This window comes from Opisthorchis viverrini, assembly GCF_000715545.1.
Source record: "Opisthorchis viverrini unplaced genomic scaffold opera_v5_28, whole genome shotgun sequence".
NCBI lineage: Eukaryota > Metazoa > Platyhelminthes > Trematoda > Opisthorchiida > Opisthorchiidae > Opisthorchis > Opisthorchis viverrini.
Window position 1 is genome coordinate 1,390,532 of NW_008751684.1, and position 18,951 is coordinate 1,409,482.

Consider the following 18,951-nt stretch of genomic DNA (forward strand, 5'->3'; position numbering starts at 1 on the left):
TTTGCCTCCGTAGACAAAACCGCAATGGACAGTTGGTGCTTCGCGTACTTTTTTATTAGAAAATACGCTCGGCTTACTGGCTTCTTCAGATTCCACGGCTTTCCGTTGGTCTTGGAGGGCGCCTGCTGCATTTGTAGTACACCCATTCGTAACGCAATTAGTGTTGGTGCTTCGATTATTGGATGAACGGACAAATATCATAAAGTTATCCTTCATGTATTCATTTAAGACCATTCACTTAAGCCACTTCCGAAGCCATGGCAGACGAAGTTCAAAGCCGAATGTGCGCCAATAATTTTCAGAAGAGATCGATTAAAACAAATCGCAAAAAAATGACGGCAGATGAGGGGGGTTTTCAGTCTACGCATATATGCAAAGAAGTGCACCATTTTGACGTTAAAGTTTGCATTTCGCCCGCAGGGAGTTTGCCGAAAAATGCATTGTGCGTTTAGCCGCTGGCGTTGTTATTGTATGCCACTTTCTGATTCTTAAATTTGATCGTTTACAAATAGAGCGCCAATGTGGTATCTTCAAAGCCGCAGTAACAGCTTGTCTGCCAAGGATTACGCTTACAATTGTGTGGCGCCATCCGGAGTGCTATATGAGTCACCGCCAGTTGGAGACAATGGTAAGGCTTTCGCTACTTGGCCATCACTGCCCTCATGACAATGCTCACAGGTGTGGAGAACACCGATTTAGTAATGCTGAGGTACGTCGAATCGTATTGGAATGAATTAACTCAACAACAATAGAGGAACTAATTATGTTTCGTAAATTGCGCTGTATTAGTCAATTGCTCTGTATGCTAGCCTAACACATTCTCTGAACATCCCTTTTCTCACAACCACGCGGAAGGTGAAAACATGTTTAAAGTCGGTGAATAAATCCTGATGATTTTTTCTGAAATGGTGGTAATATCGGGCACGATCGTAATTTTGCAGTCATAAATGTGTGACTGGTATCAGTTTTTGACGCCTAACAAATTGAAGAAGTGGGTAAGTAATCTAAATATTAAACATTGTCCAAAGCAAATGGGGTCATGTCAAAATTCGTTGGATCTATAATCACTGGGCATTTCGGACGGTGAAACATAGTATATGGTCAGTATGAAGAGAACAAGGAACCGGAGGAAAACTGCACAGTGAAATGATAGATACAGCGTCACTAGGGCATTTTTTCATTAAAATTTTCGATATTTCAACTGAATCTGGCGATCATTGGGCGACGTGGATGGCCTTGAGCGGTGGGGTTCCTAGCTCGAGCCGCAGAAAACAAAAGGGAGGTGACGCATCGCACGTAGGCCGATTGAGGGAGAAAGAGGGTTTCTACCACTGGATTGTAGTTCAATCTAAAATCGGATAGACTCACTGGTTCCGAAAAGATTAGATAGTGGTTGATAGGGTCTATCAGGACAGGAAATGTGTTGGCGTTGCATGGAGAATAGCACTATTACCACAACCTTTTGGTTTTTGTGACCTGTGAGAATTTCGCGGAAGGCTCTGTAAAATGTCAATGATGCTATTACCACAACTTTGGAAACAGTTTACCGTTAGTTCGTCACATACAAATTAACCATGCGCGATAAATACTTCATTTTCGACTGTATACTTATACATGGTCGGTGAATGGCGCTTCAGGTATCACTGATGTGTGTCAAAAACACTCCCGTCACATGTATGTAGAGACCATGTAAGTCGCCGTGGATTATATTCAGAAAAGTGTTACACCTTACGCAAAGTCGGAGGGCGATTGGAACAAACGCGTACAAACGCTGTTGCAGTGCATACAAACCAAATGAAGGTTCTATTTATCATTAAAATCCTACGGAGCCTTCCATGAACTCCTCATGGGTCACAAAAACGGAGAATCGAAAAGTTGTGGTAATAGTGGTATTCACCACAACCTCGTAAACAATCTCTTGTTGGTTCGTCCCATACAGTATATATATGCAATTTATATACCTCGTTTGCGACTGTATAGTTACACATAGTCGCTGGATTGCATTTTAGGTATCACTGATTTGTGTCAACAACCCTCGCATCATATGCAATTATAAACTGTGTAAGCAGCCGGCGTTTGTTTTTTGAAAAACGTTACACCTTAGGCAAAAACGGATTGCAACTGCAGAAAACACTGAAAAGCGCTGTTGCGGTGCACATAAACCAAAGTAGGGCTGTGTCATTTAAATCCTACGAAACCTTACATGAACTCATAGGTCACAAATGAAAAATCGAAAAGTTGTGGTACTAGTGATATTCCGAAACGGTTCTGTAACGCTCACGCAGGGAACAGAAGAGAACCGGAGAGAAAACAATGCCAATTAGGTTCTGTGGTAACCAGTGGCATACATAGTGAAAAAACTATAGGATAACCGTTCATCTGTGACACCCTTTCGGTGCCTAACTGACATGTCACCCGAAGGGAGCAGTGGGACTTGGATAGTGCCACGTCGCCTAAGCCTAGACAGGGGAAGTCGAGAGCGTAGTAACGGTATTTTCCTCAGCTTAGTTCTCGGTCTGGGCCTCCCAAGCTAGCGTTCACGTCAAAAACAACCACCAAAGTTGCACAAGGTCTATTAACGCCCAAAACGAAATCAGGAACAGTTGTACAGCGCTTCGTATATATAGCGTAAGCGCGTTCTGGAGCGCCATTGGCAACCGGCATTTAGCCAATACTGGGTCATGATTGGCTGTTATGTCCAGATTGTTGACCAATCAGATCTCGCTTTGATACCGGACCTGCAAGCGCCCCGAATTCTGGGCCAACCTCAAGCGGGCCAGGCTTATCGACCGTAGCAGCGATCCTAAAGACGTGCGGTATAATGGGATCCGTGTGGATTCCTGCCTAACAATTAGACAGTTTCGTTGAACCTGTGCTTTGATCTACCCGAGTGTAATCAATTGCGATTTGTTTATGAGGCGGTATACATGATGGTGTGCCAACTAATTCTGAAGTTTCGGTTAGTCAAGTGGAGCTGGCGGTTTAAAGCTTGCGGGGACGAGAGATCGAAGAGGAATATGAGGACATCGTCGAAAGCATAACATCAGTGTTCAACACTGATGCTTCGCTGCCGTACAACCATTATTTGTCTCAAGGACATATTGTGAAGAAAATAACAGAATAGAAAAATATCAGCACTCACCACTTGCCTAACACCACCTGTAGCTAATTATGTTGTGGTCAATCTGTATTAGAGGTTGGCTCGCTCATGCACCATATGGCCACGCTGTTTCGTCTGTCCCGGATGTTGGCAATCCACAGAAATGGACTGTAGTCAGCACCTGACTGTAGCAGGTGTTCTCCGTTTTCCAGTCCAAGACGACCCAACTGAGCGTTAGCTGCACATGTCACGCAGCTGCGGCCGACCGAGTACCCGGTCCCTAACCTATCTGCATCGTACGGCATATAATTATTCCTAAAACCAAGTCGGCTGACCGACTGAGTCAGAAAACATATGGAACCCTTCCAACTTGACCCGCGGAGGCAGTGTTGCTTGGTAGGTCAAACGAGGGAGCTGTCAGAAACGCAAGATTGTTGAAGATAACCCAGGTATGTCCGAAACTTATCCAGAATCGCCAACTCTACAAAAATCGTCTCTGGAAGGTCACCGGACCAGAAAATCCATCTGCCGATCGAAAGTTCGAACAGCTTATCAGCGATGAGTGACTGTGCTCGAGTGCTCAGGAGTCCTGTAGAGGTAATGTCAACCGATCACTGAAATTCGACTAGACAGCCTTTATTCAGCGTCAAAAACGCGCTTTTGAATTTCGCCGTTGGTTGTTCATAATCGGGCTGTTGTGTTTGGGTTGGGTGAACCCTTGTCACTAGGCTTCTGGAACCGGGATCTGTAGTCAGTATCTACATATACATGTATATTTATACATACTTAAGCAGTTTTGCCGCAAGCATGCCAACTCCGGCTGCATCGCCATTTCGCGCTTGCATTTTTTCTGACTTATCTCGTGGTTAGTCAAAGAAAGATCTGTGGTCATTTTCATCCCTCTTTTGAACGGTCTATCCACTACAGTCCACTCGACGCTCGTCGGTCAGTTTGGCAGCTTGTTGAACTTCCTGCACCATGTTTCCCGGATTTCTGCATGTGGCATCTGACGATTCTCACCAGTCGCTTTCAAAATCACCGTTGTGACACTCTCCCCTGGGTGTAGAAAGCCGTTAAGACATGCAGTGAGGGAGAAAATATGGCAGATGTTGCCTGTTCAGTGGAACTGACCAGTGTCGCCGACAGTACCAGATCTTTCAGAATCTGGAGGAACACAAATACGTCGCATCGGTGCCATATATCGGGACTACTTTATTTTCAGCGAATTCAACCACCCAAGTTCGACTAAATGTTGGTGCCACCAGGCAGCACACTGCATGAAAAAGCTGTTTCGGGTCTTTCACTGCTCACCGACTTTTCCCTCTCCAGCTTCGTCCATGGAGTATCAGTACATTGCAAGGTTCTTAAAACTCAGTGACCTCTTATTTCCAAGCACTGGTTGTTTTGTTGATTGACCTCACCTACCTAACCGGAAGCCTATTGTCTTGCTTATTCAGCGTACAAACACGTGGTTTTGACCCCAGAGATTAACATACTCTAGCTTCTGTCCGTCATACGTTCCCTCACTTTTAACCAAATGGATCCACAATTCGGTACTGTCACTGCCGGTGTCCCTACATCCGGTCAACTGTATGAGCGTTACACGCATAGTCGTCCTCCGACTTGGCATTTTTTTCTATTTCCCTTTAGATTACTCTGTCGAACCCCTGTCAAGCAGCGAATCGTCAATCCAATGTCAGTGAGTCACAAGGATCTGCAGGTCCTCTCAAAGTGAGTTTCGACCATCTTACTCCTTCGTCTGTGTTCTGTTTATCAAAGCAGCCATTTTTCATGAGTTTTACCATTTCGAAGGTTACCTTTCCTATTGACCGAAATTTTTTATTACTAAGTTTATGGAATGCGTGTGTAAAGGCAACCCAGAAAAACGCCTCTCAACAGTTTACTGCACAGTCTGGCAAAACAAAGGACGCAATTTGCCAAACAAGACTTGTTCATAGTATTGATTCATTGTTTCGGTATGTTTTTCCCACGTGCACTGATAATTTTCCACATGTTTCATTATCTCCGATCACCGCTCTACTGGGTGCCTTACAAGGCTCTATTTTCAGTGTAAATATCGGTTTGTCTCACTTTCCTCAGTCATCATCTAATGAGTACTCATAACGGAAAGACCAGACACCTACACCGACTATTTATGGAAGAGTTGTCACTGCATGGAAAGAGGATATTTGACTTTTGAGAGCAGGTGGACTTTCCTTGGGTAAGGGGGGCATCGCGCGCTAAGTCATGGTTGACAGAAAATGGCGCTACGCACTCCATGAGAGTAGTGTCTCTTCGAAGGAATTACTACACGTAGCTGTTATAATTTAGCACCTCTACTTGAGTGAGCTCGAGATGGCTTAGTGGTTAAGGCATGAATTCACTGAATAGAAGGTCTGTACTTCGATCCTAACCTTGCCGCACGACTGCTCCCGTCAAGGCTTGGGCAACCTGGCAATATCTAAGATCTCTTGCTTCCTTCTGGTGGCATGGCAGCTAGGCACCGAAATGGTGCTACGACTGGACCTTATCTACTAGATTACTGCCATGTTGGTTTCAATCAATCGGCCTGAGCATCGTGTTCCGTGTAAGTTGCCGTACTATATTCCAATAGATAGTATAGATGGAGGAGAATGATAGGTGCAGATCAATTCTCGGATACACAGGCTGTTGGCATCACAGTGTTGCTGACCACCTCCGGTCATTGATATGATTAATTCTTAATTCCCTAATTTCACTGCCGACATGAACTAGTGCAGCTAAGGCACAGTTGTTTTTTAAGCCTTGTCTCGAGGTCATGCGTTGGCCACCTTGTGGAATAATCCTGTCTCATAAAAATAAGTGAATCTTCACGATTGTACGAAGTAATTGGTGTTGTCCATTCTTGAGCATCTACACCAAATCGACCTTCGTACTTGTCGTTTTTTCTCACTTTGTAAGCTGGATTAGTTGATCCGTGCACTTCGCCATCTACGTAAGTCCGGAAAGTTTCTCTTAAAAGGTGCTTTTAAGTTTCATGGCTGAAATTTTTTGGGGTGCATGCAGAGATGACGAATAGGTCTCGGAATTAGGATCGTTTGTCGTGGATTCTGACAGATTCAGTCAGTCCGGCTGCACATGGTCGGCCTTCACTTGAGTCCAGTCAAACAGTGCGTCTTCAACTCAATGCACGACTCACAACATCGAGATCAGGGGTATCACCTCAAGACCACCGGCCGCTCGGAAAATAAAACGCAAGGAGGCCTATCCGCCCCGGACTTGGTTGGGGTACCTTATTATAATGAGGTCGTGTTTATGTTTCGAAGACATAGTGCACGTGTTTTTCAAGAAGTGAGAGCATGAGCAACCGAAACCCGTCGACTTATTTAACGAATATTATAGATCCCAAACCTTGGACATATTGTTTTGTAGCTTCTATTACGTAAGTAGAGGGTTAGAAAAGGAAACGGAATTCATAGGGCTATAAACACAGGGCAGTATAGGCAATGGTAGAAATTAGAATCGAAACTGATGAATGCAAGCGATTAGCCACTGTCCATACGCTGCACGGGAAGGTTTTACTTTCCGGTTACCTGACTGAACAGGAAGGTTCAATTGGAATATCCCTTCTTGGGCTCTTGACTCGGAAAGCTTACCAATAGGGTAGTGGAAAGAGGTAGGGTGTTATCCTGTTGCCATGTGTTTGAATCCTTAGTCTGACCCCATTGTCCCTGGAAGCTTACCTATTCGAGGACGTAGCGAAACAGACACAACTCCTGCTTGCAGTAGGCGTTTTTTGAGTAGCACCAGGCTGCCGGTTTTTCAAATTTTGTTGGCTTTATTGAATAAAGTACCGGCGATCACGGTCATCTGTTGATAGATTAGAGTATAGTTTCTAGGGTTTTCCTTCATCTAACCTGCCCTTTTCAGGGGAAACCAACATCCCTGCTTTCCTAACTGCACAAATGCTGGTCGCCTTCCTGGCTCCATATTACCACCGCCGTGGACAGGACTGCGGCCTCGTACTGCAATTATTCGTTGTACTGGGTTTTCGCGCTCTTTCTCCGGCCACCCCTTTTGGTCTTCCTGGCACGGTTGAACCTTTAAGAAGGAAATCCCAGTTAATTTGACCCGCAGGGTCATTGCAACAGTAGGGCCTGACCTTTAGTTCGAGATAGCAGTTCTCGGCTGATACTACCTTAGCTTATGTAATCATATGTCGCACTCAATTACCTTGTTCCCTTAGCACACAACGTCTCTGCATTCCTATCACAGAGGGCACTGTAAGGGAGGTATCTTGTAGGAGACACAGGGGATCACATAGTGCCTTGGTACTCAAGTTGAAGCACTAACAATCTGCATGTATTGGTTGGTTTCTAACTTTGAATCTTCAGCCGACAAGCTTTCCCATGTTTCTATTTTGTCTTTCCTCTGTTGTCGCTTTGTTGGATAGAATCAGTCAAGGTGTCTGTTAGTTAGTTTGTATGGGCATCAGTTATATTACGTAAGTCCGTTTTGTGAAAACCGGAGTATATCGCCTTTGCTACTTGGGTATCTTTACAAACGGTTTTTACTATCTAAGCATAGTTGTTTCGGGGCATAAATTTTCAGTTGCTCACTCAACAATTTCCACTGTAGTTTGCTTCTGCCCGAACGAGTTGGACAACAAAATCTCGAGAACATCTCTACGCTAGTCCAAAACCACTTTGGCAAGACGGATCACTTCAAGATATGCCGTGTTTTGGTGAGCATTCATCCAACCAGTTGTCTCAACGAATTACGTGGATTAGATGTTTTTATTGCACCATGACTTCCTCTACGATGCACAATCCCGTTTCACCGCTCTTTATATCATTTGGGACATGTATAAATCAGACCCACGCTACTTGAATCCATTTTTGGGATTTCTCGTCTCTTACTTGGTACGTGTTCCAAATTCTGTTGATCAAAACTTTCCTGTCACAATAGCAAGATGATACTATGTCCAAACTTCCTTGGTCTGCTGTCTTGGTGCTTCATACCATACTTTCCCAACCTGACCAGATAAACGAAGTAAGTTTTCATCCCTTATCTGAGTACTTTTCAGTTTTTGAAATATACACCAATGGAAATTTTGAACCTCCGAGTGAATAATACTAGCCGTAAGGTAGGCTTGTTTTATATCTATCAGCATTCTTCCAGCCTGATTGGAGTGCACTGCAAACCGAACTGCAAGCGTTAATTGAGAAGTTACCCAAGGTGGCCAGCTGTGGAATCCCTTGTGTTGTTCCCGATAAAGACGTCCCATCGTAAGCTTTCATCCGCTAAAGCACTGGTCGGTCTCTATATCTTTTTTTCTTATTTTTTGTGATTCGGGTCTCATTTCTGATGACGCTGTTCATTAGTGTGAGTTGAATAAATATCCGTGCTGTGATATTTTTTATTTCCGACATCTCTATAACATATTATCGTCTTTTGACTGCGCTGAACATACTTTCCCGATCACAGCTGTGTTTGACTTGGCACGAAAGACATCGAGGTGGGCAGCACAGAACGCCGTGCTGCGTTTTTCGACTGATTGTTAATCACTCTGAACTTTCTGAAGTATTATCGATTACTTGTTGCAGTCATCGTCCCCAAATTTTCTCTGATTCATTGGATTGTTACGCAACTGTAGACGGCTTAGTGGTCTCCTGAAACGAAAACAGCCATCTAGAACTGTGGTGACTGTGGTCCTGGCTTCTTTCATGTTGTCAGCTGTCAATACTACAATGCGGAAACAAACTGAGGGTGTGGAGCGCGAATTTAACTCCACTCGATCTTTTTGTTGAAATCTGTTAGTGCATTGTCCACGGTTTCTTAAGTCTGGCTGTTGTCGAAACTTCAGCTGTCGAATGGTGTAACGTGTCCGTTTTTTTCGGCGTTTGTGTTGTGCATCTACAGATAATCTTTTGAGTTTAACGTAACATATTGTGGCGGAAAGCCATTACCTACTAGCCTACAAGTGATGATGGAGAGCCCATGTGCTGTTGATTCGGGTCACCTTCATTCTAACTGCTTTTACTCCCATGTAGAGGCATTACGAAATGTGACCGCGGTCCAGCCTCATTGGTATTCTTGTTGCTAGTTTGTGTCCGGATTTTCGACTAGTCAAATGTCCGGACACATCGGATTACTTGTTGTCAGCTTGCCCTGTGTACGGCAGAGGAGTAACGGAGTCAACGCAAGTGTTGACCGATAGTGAAGTTACCACGCCTCATTTTTTTTAGATCTTTCTACTCGGAAGAATCTACCCCAATCCAATTACGCCGCCATTGCTTGGATTCCTTACTATCCCGCACCGAGCCTTTTTCATGCCAGGATGGACTCAGACCGGAATTTATTCGGGTGGCACCCCCACTTCTTCCTTGCCCCCAAGGGAACGGGATACCTCGGATTTTGACCAAAGACGATGAAGCTGAGGACTCTTGTTCGTCAGCTGACAATCGGACGGTTGAGAAACGACAAACTAATGTTTTCTCGGGTTGGCATGAAGAATTAATTTGGCTCAATCCCCCCACAATTGTCCATGACTTTCATTGGGATGTTGACGATGAACAAGCCGCCCCAATCACCGAGGTATTGTTTTTTTTCACTTTACATTTCTTGTGAGGACTATTTCTAGGCATGTGAACCTTGAAATGTTGCTTTGCAATTATACCTATCTGGGCTCGGGCAACCTGGTGGTATTTTCTTCGCGTGCAGTTCACGTATTCTGTTTCATTTACTGTCGACCAATTGTGTGTGTAATTTGACCAATATTCGTGTTGAAATCCGTTGCAGCAATCCACGAGTAACTTTGTTTCGGATTTGTCACGTGTTATCTGCTCAGGTGGGAATCCTATCTGATACATGTTCCGATCCATACGAATGATAGCCTACTGCTTCCAAATATTAGCTATCCCGATTTCCGCAGTGCTAGTTTTCATTGATCATCCCACCTGATTTGCTTCAGTTGGTAATAATTTTCATTTGTTATTTTTGTTGGCTCAGCTACGAACTCTTCTCAACAAGGCTATGAACTCTACACTACAACAGTCAGACCAGCAGACTATTGTCCAGATGATTTCCGAAAACCCTAACCTTGTGCACAGTTTGGGTATTAACGTAGAGAACGTGAGTCGATTTTCTTACAGAATTCATCTTGACAATTCATATCGTTTGTTGTATACGCCTGTGTGTGCTTTTTCTCACAGCTCCCCAATTTGGTCAATCGTAATCCAGTGATCGCCATTGAAATTTTGGCTGTTTTGGTCGATTCACCCAAGGCAGAAGAGTACGTTTTTATCACAATAATTTCGACCATACTACACATGTTTTCACGTTTCTTTTGTTCCTGTCACTCCAGTTTTTCTGTTCCTCTTTCATGCTCAGTAGGAAGATGGGGTTGAGCCTTTCTGGTCAGTTTACGATTGCGTGACGTGAGATTGTTCAGAGCAATCCTTTCGGATCACTGGTTCCCAACCACTTGTCTTCAATTTCCTATAATTAATTCCCCTCGAGAGTTAACGCAGAGAGAATGAGGTAGGTTTTCATTATAGACTGCATCTATAAAGACACTCGCTGCCCATAACGAAGAGTGGAATTGGACCGTACCGCAGACACGGAGTGTTACCGGAGAGAATACGCGAGACAGTGTTCTATAACGCACGTAAATATAGAATGTAAAAGAAATATGGTCAACAAAAGACGGCTTAGAAGGTTGGACAATATCAAATGGACGAGGTTGAAGAGCACGATGGCAAACGGTATTGTGAGCGGGCTTATGAAGTGGAGGGTATCATCACCACAGCTGGAGTGTGTGTGGTGGACCGATGGCAGGTTGGCACTAGGTTCGACGCGTAACGAACAAGGAGGCCTGAACTCACGCAATGTGAGTATGCTGTCACGGTGCACGTGCAAATGAGACTGTCACCGTTATGCCCCAGAACCGCATAAATTCCAAACCATGGAAAATAACAGCAGTCATCTATTTAATTCTTGCGGTAGAGGTTTATTCACGTATTCTTGGATGCGTGAAGGATTTTCGGAAAAGGCACAATAAATGCATGTTTAATAGCCAAACTGCATCATTCTGCTGTTCTAATTCGACAAGCGATAGGTTGACGCGAATGAAAGAATGGCACATATCGCCCTATCTATCCCACAGCTGGATGATAACCACTAGTTGACGTAACAGAGTTCGGTAGACTAATCTCTTGCTAACAGAGTTATTTGCCATTCTGGCATCCTCCTTAAGTAACTGACTCAGTTCAATCATTCTTCAAAAGAAGTTAAGCTTTTCGGGGAAATATGAGCCAGACTTCACAGCAGCCATTCCGATGTTTCAGAACTGGTGGAATCCCACTGGTCTGTCCCCAGTTAGCACAAAATGGTTGCGTGGCAGTGAAGATACCTATTTAACATTAGGAGCATTGTGCAGTCATTTTTTGCCACAGACTAAGTCTTTACTATCATCTCCAAAGGCTTGTAGCAAGGGACGAATCTGCCAATTCGCAATACTTTTAGTGTATGTGTGTGAAGTGTCATCTTTCTCTCCTAGTCTCAGGCGCAACAGTGTGCCGAAAAGTGGCACTACTAAAACTAATTCCTGTCACTTCTGCCCGTAAGACGCTTCAGCACTCAACTTGATAGTATCGTTTTAGGCGTACAAAGTTTATGCACCATCGGATACAGAGTTTTAAACTTCACAGACCAGATGGCAGTTGTAGTTGAAATCAGTGGGAATCTGACTTTCCGATCGAAGTTCGACAAACTAGTAATCCATTTTCACAAAACTGTCCAACGATCCCCGTTTTAGAGGGGTATGGTAAACAGTCGGTGGATTTATTGCTGGGCAACGTTTCGCTTTTGACACCAGTGAGTAAGTAACCCGGTTGATCGGTCTTAGGGCAGTCAGGGAACCAATCCGTGAGATTTCTTATGATTAGTCGACTTGATCAGTGCTGGGTGTCTGTCTGAAATTCCTGTTTGTTGGTTCGTGGAGTGACATTTTCAATGGGTTAATTAGGGGGAATTGTCTTCATGTTGAAACCGGATTCTGTGGCCTTACTTTTTCAGTCTAGGACTCCTTAATGGAATATTCCTCTTAGAGGTCGTTCACAAATTTCGTTCGCTTGTGTTCGTCGAGGGGTGCCGGGACAACTAGTTTGGGGTTGGGTGTGTGTGGCTAATTGGATCTTAGTCCGCTTGGATTTTGTACTTTTAGACCCAGAGTATTTTGCTGATGATTGCACATCGCATCCGGCCATCTCGGTCGATCTAAAACCACTGTCTACACACTTGTCAGTTCTAGGCTCTTTATTCTATTCACGCTGGGATGCTGAGTGGTTTCCACCGCCTCGGCCACCAGTCGCTGTGGTATGAATCTTAATCCCCGTTTCAGAATATCCACATTTTCGAAATCCGTCCTGTGCCCAGTGTCTAGTGCATGCCCTGCCATTGCCGAATCTCTGACTATCGCCTGATATTCATCTACCTTTCTCGGTGGTCTGTAAGTGCATCGCTTACGCTCACCGATTTTGGTATGCAGTTCCCTGACCTCTATAAGCCCTCATACAGCCGTTACAATTTATTTTGTACACACAGTTCCTAGTCCTATCAACCGGAAGACGATCCTTCAACTGTACGAACACTGAATGTGAAGTATTTCCCTTCTGGAATGCTACTCTAATGTTAGCCATATTCAGTACCCATCTAATGGCCTCAGATGTTCCTGTTTTACATGGAGCGACTACTGTTCCGATCCACTTCTTGTTGGGACCAATACCCGTCCTAGTTGCCGCTTAATTAAATCCAATAAGTATACGCTATCTTGAAGTCGATTTTTTACTTCATTTTATGCTGCTCTTCGGTGGACCCCCTCTGCGCACAGTGCTCTTGTTCTCCTAAACGTCGTTGAAACTGTACTAGCATATACTGCTTTTGGGTGTGCTGAGGAGTGGTTTAAGACCGCACCATTATCTGTTGGTTTCCGGTCAACGGTAGTTTTCAATTCCCCACTACTTTTGTATGTCATGCAGTCAAGGAAGGGTGGTGTACCCGATGTGGGCTCTAGCTCCATACTGAACGTAATGCTACATAACGCCAGAAAACCATCGGCGGACACTTGAGTCCGCCTAAAGCTTTCTTTCCAAAGTCTTCCATGTACATGTTGGCCCAGATCAAGGATTTCGGGGATCCACTCGCTGGACCATGTTCCTGAGAGTATATGATTGAGTCAAAAACAAAATGACAGGTTTGGAGATACTTTTATGCCTTCAACTGTATCGTCTACGGAGAGTTGCGTTTTCTCTTGCAGCGTTGTATCCCCCAGTACATCCTTCTCGCTACTTCCAGAGCCTCGACTTTTGGTATACATGGAGTTGGCGTCAAAGATAACAAGAACTTCTTCTAGCTCTAACTTAAGCCCAGCTATTTTTTAACAGTCATACGAATTTAGGATGTGTGTAGATGACTTGCCGGCAAGTTGTTTTAGGATACCCACCAGAAATCTGGCCAGCTCGTGTGGTGGTGAACCTGTGCCATCTAGAGATTCAGCAAGAATTCACTTAAATCTCTCAGAACCAAATCAATACGCAGATGACTGTATTCCGCTAATTGTATCCAATTCGGGATCAAGTAGAACACAAGGTTGACGGAAACTCGGGGACTGCCCCCATCCGATGAGCTCCATTGAGGCCCCCGTTAACATCAGCTTAATTTTCAACTTAGCATTTGACCGGAGTTTCTCTTGGCTATCCTCTGATGTTTTGGTATTTTAGTCGAATAGATGTTGTACTCAAGCAATAATTTACGGCGGTTTCGTCAGCCAGATCAACATTTCCTCAGCTCCCAAGGTGGTTTTGAACAACGTGTACACTTCAGAGACACTAACACAGTCGCAACAGATCAACACGTGAACACGATTGTCATCATCCGTCGTGTTTGTATTCCACGGACGGTGTAACTGGTTAGCATGATGGCACTATAGAAAACTGGCAAATTTTGACAGCGGGAAGGTATAGCGAATTGCGTAAGGTTGCGAGTTGAGCTTATATAGTTCTTCTGACACTGCGAAAGTAACTCGAAAGCCTGCACAATTCTGGCGCGGATGTAAGCTACTGCTAAACGAGGCTTTCACAGCTGATTCGAGTCAATTATCTCTTATCTAGCCTGATTGAAAAAAAACCCTGAAATTCTCTGTAAAATTATACGTACGACTGGATACTTCTCACTCGATGCTAGGAGGCGAGTTGACTCAAGTGGTTAGAGCGCGAATTCACTGACTGGAAGGTCCGTGGTTCGAACCCGACCTCTGCCGCTCGACTTCTTCTGTCTAGGCTTGGACAACCTGACAGTATCCCAGCCCTCGTGCTTCCTTCGTGTGGCATGGCAGCTGGGCACTGAAAGGGTGCTAGAGCTAAACGATTGTTATTGTTTGCTGATGCTAAGATTTGTTGCGATCAGCACCGGCCGCAGTTAGTCGTATTAAGGTGGTATTAAGGTGGCCCAGTTTGTGGAGCTGATTATTCCTCCGTCTGGTGTCGGAGTCGGAGCTATGTCATGGTTAGTGATTGGACACACATAACACTATTACAGACATTATACCTGTACCCAGGAAACCAATTTCAGTCGATTAGTGCGCGCGAAACGAGCAACTGAACACCACAAACCAATTACTAGGTCTCTGATGAGTATAAGCAGACATTGGAAGAGAGCCAGCCCTGATTCATTTGAGTATCCCGTTAGCACCAGCTTAATTTACAACTGCATGTATTTAGACATGGTCATACTTGCCATTCTCTACAGCGGATAAACAGGATATCTAGCTAGGGCAACGCACTACAAGATATGGCTGCCAACCGATGTCAGTGGCGTTCTTGTTGTCAGTTTCTGTCCAGATTGCGTGAATGAATGTCTGGAGGTGTAGGCACCTCGGAATGATTGTGTTAAGCTAGCACTAAGTCCCCCCCAGTTTGTGGAGCTGATTATTCCTCCGTCTGGTGTCGGAGTCGGAGCTATGTCATGGTTAGTGATTGGACACACATAACACTATTACAGACATTATACCTGTACCCAGGAAACCAATTTCAGTCGATTAGTGCGCGCGAAACGAGCAACTGAACACCACAAACCAATTACTAGGTCTCTGATGAGTATAAGCAGACATTGGAAGAGAGCCAGCCCTGATTCATTTGAGTATCCCGTTAGCACCAGCTTAATTTACAACTGCATGTATTTAGACATGGTCATACTTGCCATTCTCTACAGCGGATAAATAAACAGAATAGCTAGGGCAACGCAGTCTCAGTTTGAGCGGGCCACTGCCGGGACTTATCTTGTATTCAGTTTTCTACGAAGCTTATTTCTTATTCGAATACCCATTCTAACATGTCGTGATGAGCATTCATTTGCAAATTGGTTGACGGGAGATTCAGTCGAAATTTACCTGAATCACTGGTTTATGATATTCTCTAACTAAAGATGCTTCACACATCATCCAGAGCTGGTTTGTTCCGTCTCATGAGCATATATTGACCAACTTACATTCTTGGTTGACACCCAATTAAGTTCGCATGGAGTATACTGGCGCAGAGTAATAACATAAAACCAGAGTTCATAGCCACTGCAGTAGGAATGGTTAAGCGCCGGTCAAAATTAACAGTTCAACGAAGTGACTCACAGAGGTTTTGAGCCAAATAGCCAAAAGATACCATCGGAATCTTGTGACGAAGCTACCCCATGTAATGGTCCTCTAATCTCTTCTCGCCCATTTTTCACTTTGATAGTTTTACGATAGTTGGTCGAAACAATATTCTGGAAATTCTCGAAATCGGTTCCTGGTAGGATTTTCCACATATCCATCGGTGGTGAAGCCATGGCGAAAAACATTGGTGATCTCATTACTCGTCAAAACTTTTCCTCGAACTTTACAACACCTTTCAATAAGTCCACCAACTGTGGTATTACTGTACCCTTTCCTTAGCTATTCTGCAGTCACTTGATCATGTGAATTGAAATTCTGTTCCACAAAATACAAATCGATAACTAGCCGTAGGTTGAGTGACGTTGTGTCCCCATTTTATTAGAACAAGCACAAAGCGTACGCTGTGATGTGTTAGGACTTATTTCAGTATCAAGCATAATATATGTAGATCGGATACCATAAACAATTGAAACTCAATTCCTACAAATCCCGCAACAACCTACAACGGATTAAAAAAGTGCCCATCAAGTTCCAAACATCCCTGATGTCAGTTGACTGGGAAGCCTTAACAGGTAGGTTAGTCGATCGACCTACTTGATCGTCATTAGAGGCATTGGGCAAAACAGCCAAAGTGTTCAGGTGTGTACATGTTTTACCGTTCTGGCATGATAATTCTGATACTTTGATGAATTTATGGTACCACAACTGCTTCCCATATACCAAGGATGTTCTCTGCTGATCAGCTGTAGTTGGAGCGAAACTCTGGTTCCTCTTTGATATGGACCATAACCAGCATAGCTGCGCCGGGATATGACAGGAACTGTCCAAACGAGTGTTGTGGATGCAAATAGGGAAATTTCTCAACGAAAACTTATTGGTTGATTTCTAGAAATCGCCATTTGCCTGGATTCAAGAGCTTTTGTGCATACAAATGAGATTGATTTAGTTAGAACAGTAGTGACTACATTACCGGACACCGTTGCGTAGTTCAAAGCTTAGTTGTTGGATTTGGCTACCTATCAAACAATCCTACCTACTCAGCAAAGAACATCCACAAAGCTGAAAGGTCTGTAAGGGAATGACCTACTCCTGACTCTTCTACCTGAAAAAGGCTCAATTACGGTCCTCATCTGCCATGTGGATTTTTTTGGAAATATATATCCATTGTTGTCCGGCAGATCAAAATTCACTCTAGGTAGCACACACCCTGATGATATTCGGTTGACCGAACAGGCTGTTGCGCACCCATCGAAAGACTGATGCAAGCAGGGCATCATTAATAAACCTCAAGACGTTCCGTCACACTGCCGATGTACGACCTACCCAAGGTCTATAAACGCTTCTGCCCCTTCGTCGTATCCTACACATATGCTACCTGATAACAATGGCCTTGTCAGAAGGACTCATAAAGCCACTCCACTTGCTTCAGATCTGCACTGGGTTTTGTCGAGAAATGTGGCTCATTCGTACAATCAGCTGAAATGTTCTTTCCAAGTGACCATTTCCCCAAATAGGACCATAGCGAGCCGTTCCCCGTGACTGATCTTTGCCCGGAAGATTTGTCTATATCGGATAATGTGTTTATACTAGTTGAGCATGTTTTCCTTAGCATTCACAACAGTTAGATTAGTATAACCCCAATTCTCTGGCTGGATATCGATCTCGTGCGATTTTATGCGACACCTTCATCTCACATTGTTGTATGGAGAACAGTACCAAATGCAGTCCACAAGCAATGAAAATACATTTTTCCTTGCTGCTCTAACTTTCCTTTCTTGTCTGAATTGCAGATTTTATGACGCTCTCGTGTCCATGGAGGTCACTGTAGATTCTTTGGAGGTGGTCAATCGATTGGCCACACGCGTGTCATTACCGAAAGAATTTATCCAGAGCTACATATCTCGATGCATGACCTATTGCCAGTCGCTGCAGGACAAATCCACCCAACAACGAAATGTGCGCATTGTTTGTGTCCTCATTCAGTCTTTCATTCGTAATAAAATCCTAGATATACACAATGAGGTGAGTGGGTTACCCTGACATTTATCATATCGCTGTTTTTGAATGAGCCACGTGAGCACCGACCCCGGTCAACTAAGGCTCTAATTTCGATGCTTCATTTACAGATTAGTTGCATTCCGAAGTATTCCCCGATTTTCGTTGACATGTCACATTGGTCTCGACAAAACCGCATGAGCATGTGTTAGCAACAAACTATAGCCACCGAATTCCCATAAAGCATAGTGCTTTTAACGTTTATACTTCCTGTGGAAAGTTGTCTAGTTTGAGTCAGATTTGTTCTCTGTGAGAACAGCTTTTGTCCAGATGGAGGCATATACCAGCTTACCAGTTCCAGCCTGAAGGAGACCCTTCTCAGCTTGGTCGGATTTTCGTTAGTTCAGCTTAAAATTGGACTTCAATTGTTGTGCGTTGTTATTTCACTGATCTTTCATCTACCAGCCGGCCGTACATGAATTCAGGCTAATTTGTTCTCCGATTTAGTTAAAGAGCAGATCCGTCCAATCTGACGTTGGGTATAGTGTAGGTTGAAAACTAAATTTCTATGCGTCTATTTTAAAACCTATTTGAACACATGAAAGTTATTTAATGCTTCATCCATCTTGTGATTTAACAGGTATCTGGATTTCGTTATTCTAACAACTTGTCATTAAACGTTTTTTCCTCCTTGTTTTTTTCGTAGAATATCCTGATCGAAGTACAGCGGTTTTGTGTTGAATTCAATAAAGTCCCCGGGGCTAATCCTTTGTATCGAACAATCAAAAATATGGAATCTAGTACAAGCGGGACATCCCAATCATCAACTTCTGGGAACCCGACGGATTCCCCTGGAAAATGACTGTTTAGTTTGTTCAATTGTCTTTATCTGACTACATTTTGCAGACGTTTATTTCTACGTCTTTTATTTCCAAAACAACCGTACTAGAGTTTCTAAAACGGGGATCGACAGTTAGTGGGACCACCAAGTTGTTCAAATGGGCGAGATGGCCCAAACGGTTAGAGCGCCGTGGTTCGAACCCCACCTCTGCCTCTCGACTGCCCCTGTCTAGGCTTGAGCAACCTGGCAGTATCCCAGCCCTCGTGCAACTTTCGGGTGGCGTGGCAATAGTGTATCGAAAAGGTGCTACAGCTGAACGAGGTTATCCAA

The 18,951-nt window shown here is 44.0% G+C and overlaps 1 protein-coding gene across 1 annotated transcript; it reads left to right on the top strand.

Moving 5' to 3' along the window:
• Nucleotides 1-4,750: 4,750 nt before the first annotated feature.
• Nucleotides 4,751-18,691, top strand: T265_02340 (hypothetical protein; the record flags this gene model as incomplete). The annotated part of the gene is made up of 10 exons (XM_009166554.1): nucleotides 4,751-4,831; nucleotides 7,870-8,001; nucleotides 8,048-8,131; nucleotides 8,166-8,225; nucleotides 8,261-8,367; nucleotides 9,328-9,676; nucleotides 10,091-10,213; nucleotides 10,294-10,373; nucleotides 17,576-17,807; nucleotides 18,487-18,691. 9 exons carry the CDS (start codon nucleotides 7,870-7,872, stop codon nucleotides 18,640-18,642), a joined length of 1,323 nt encoding a protein of 440 aa, XP_009164818.1.
• Nucleotides 18,692-18,951: the final 260 nt, after the last annotated feature.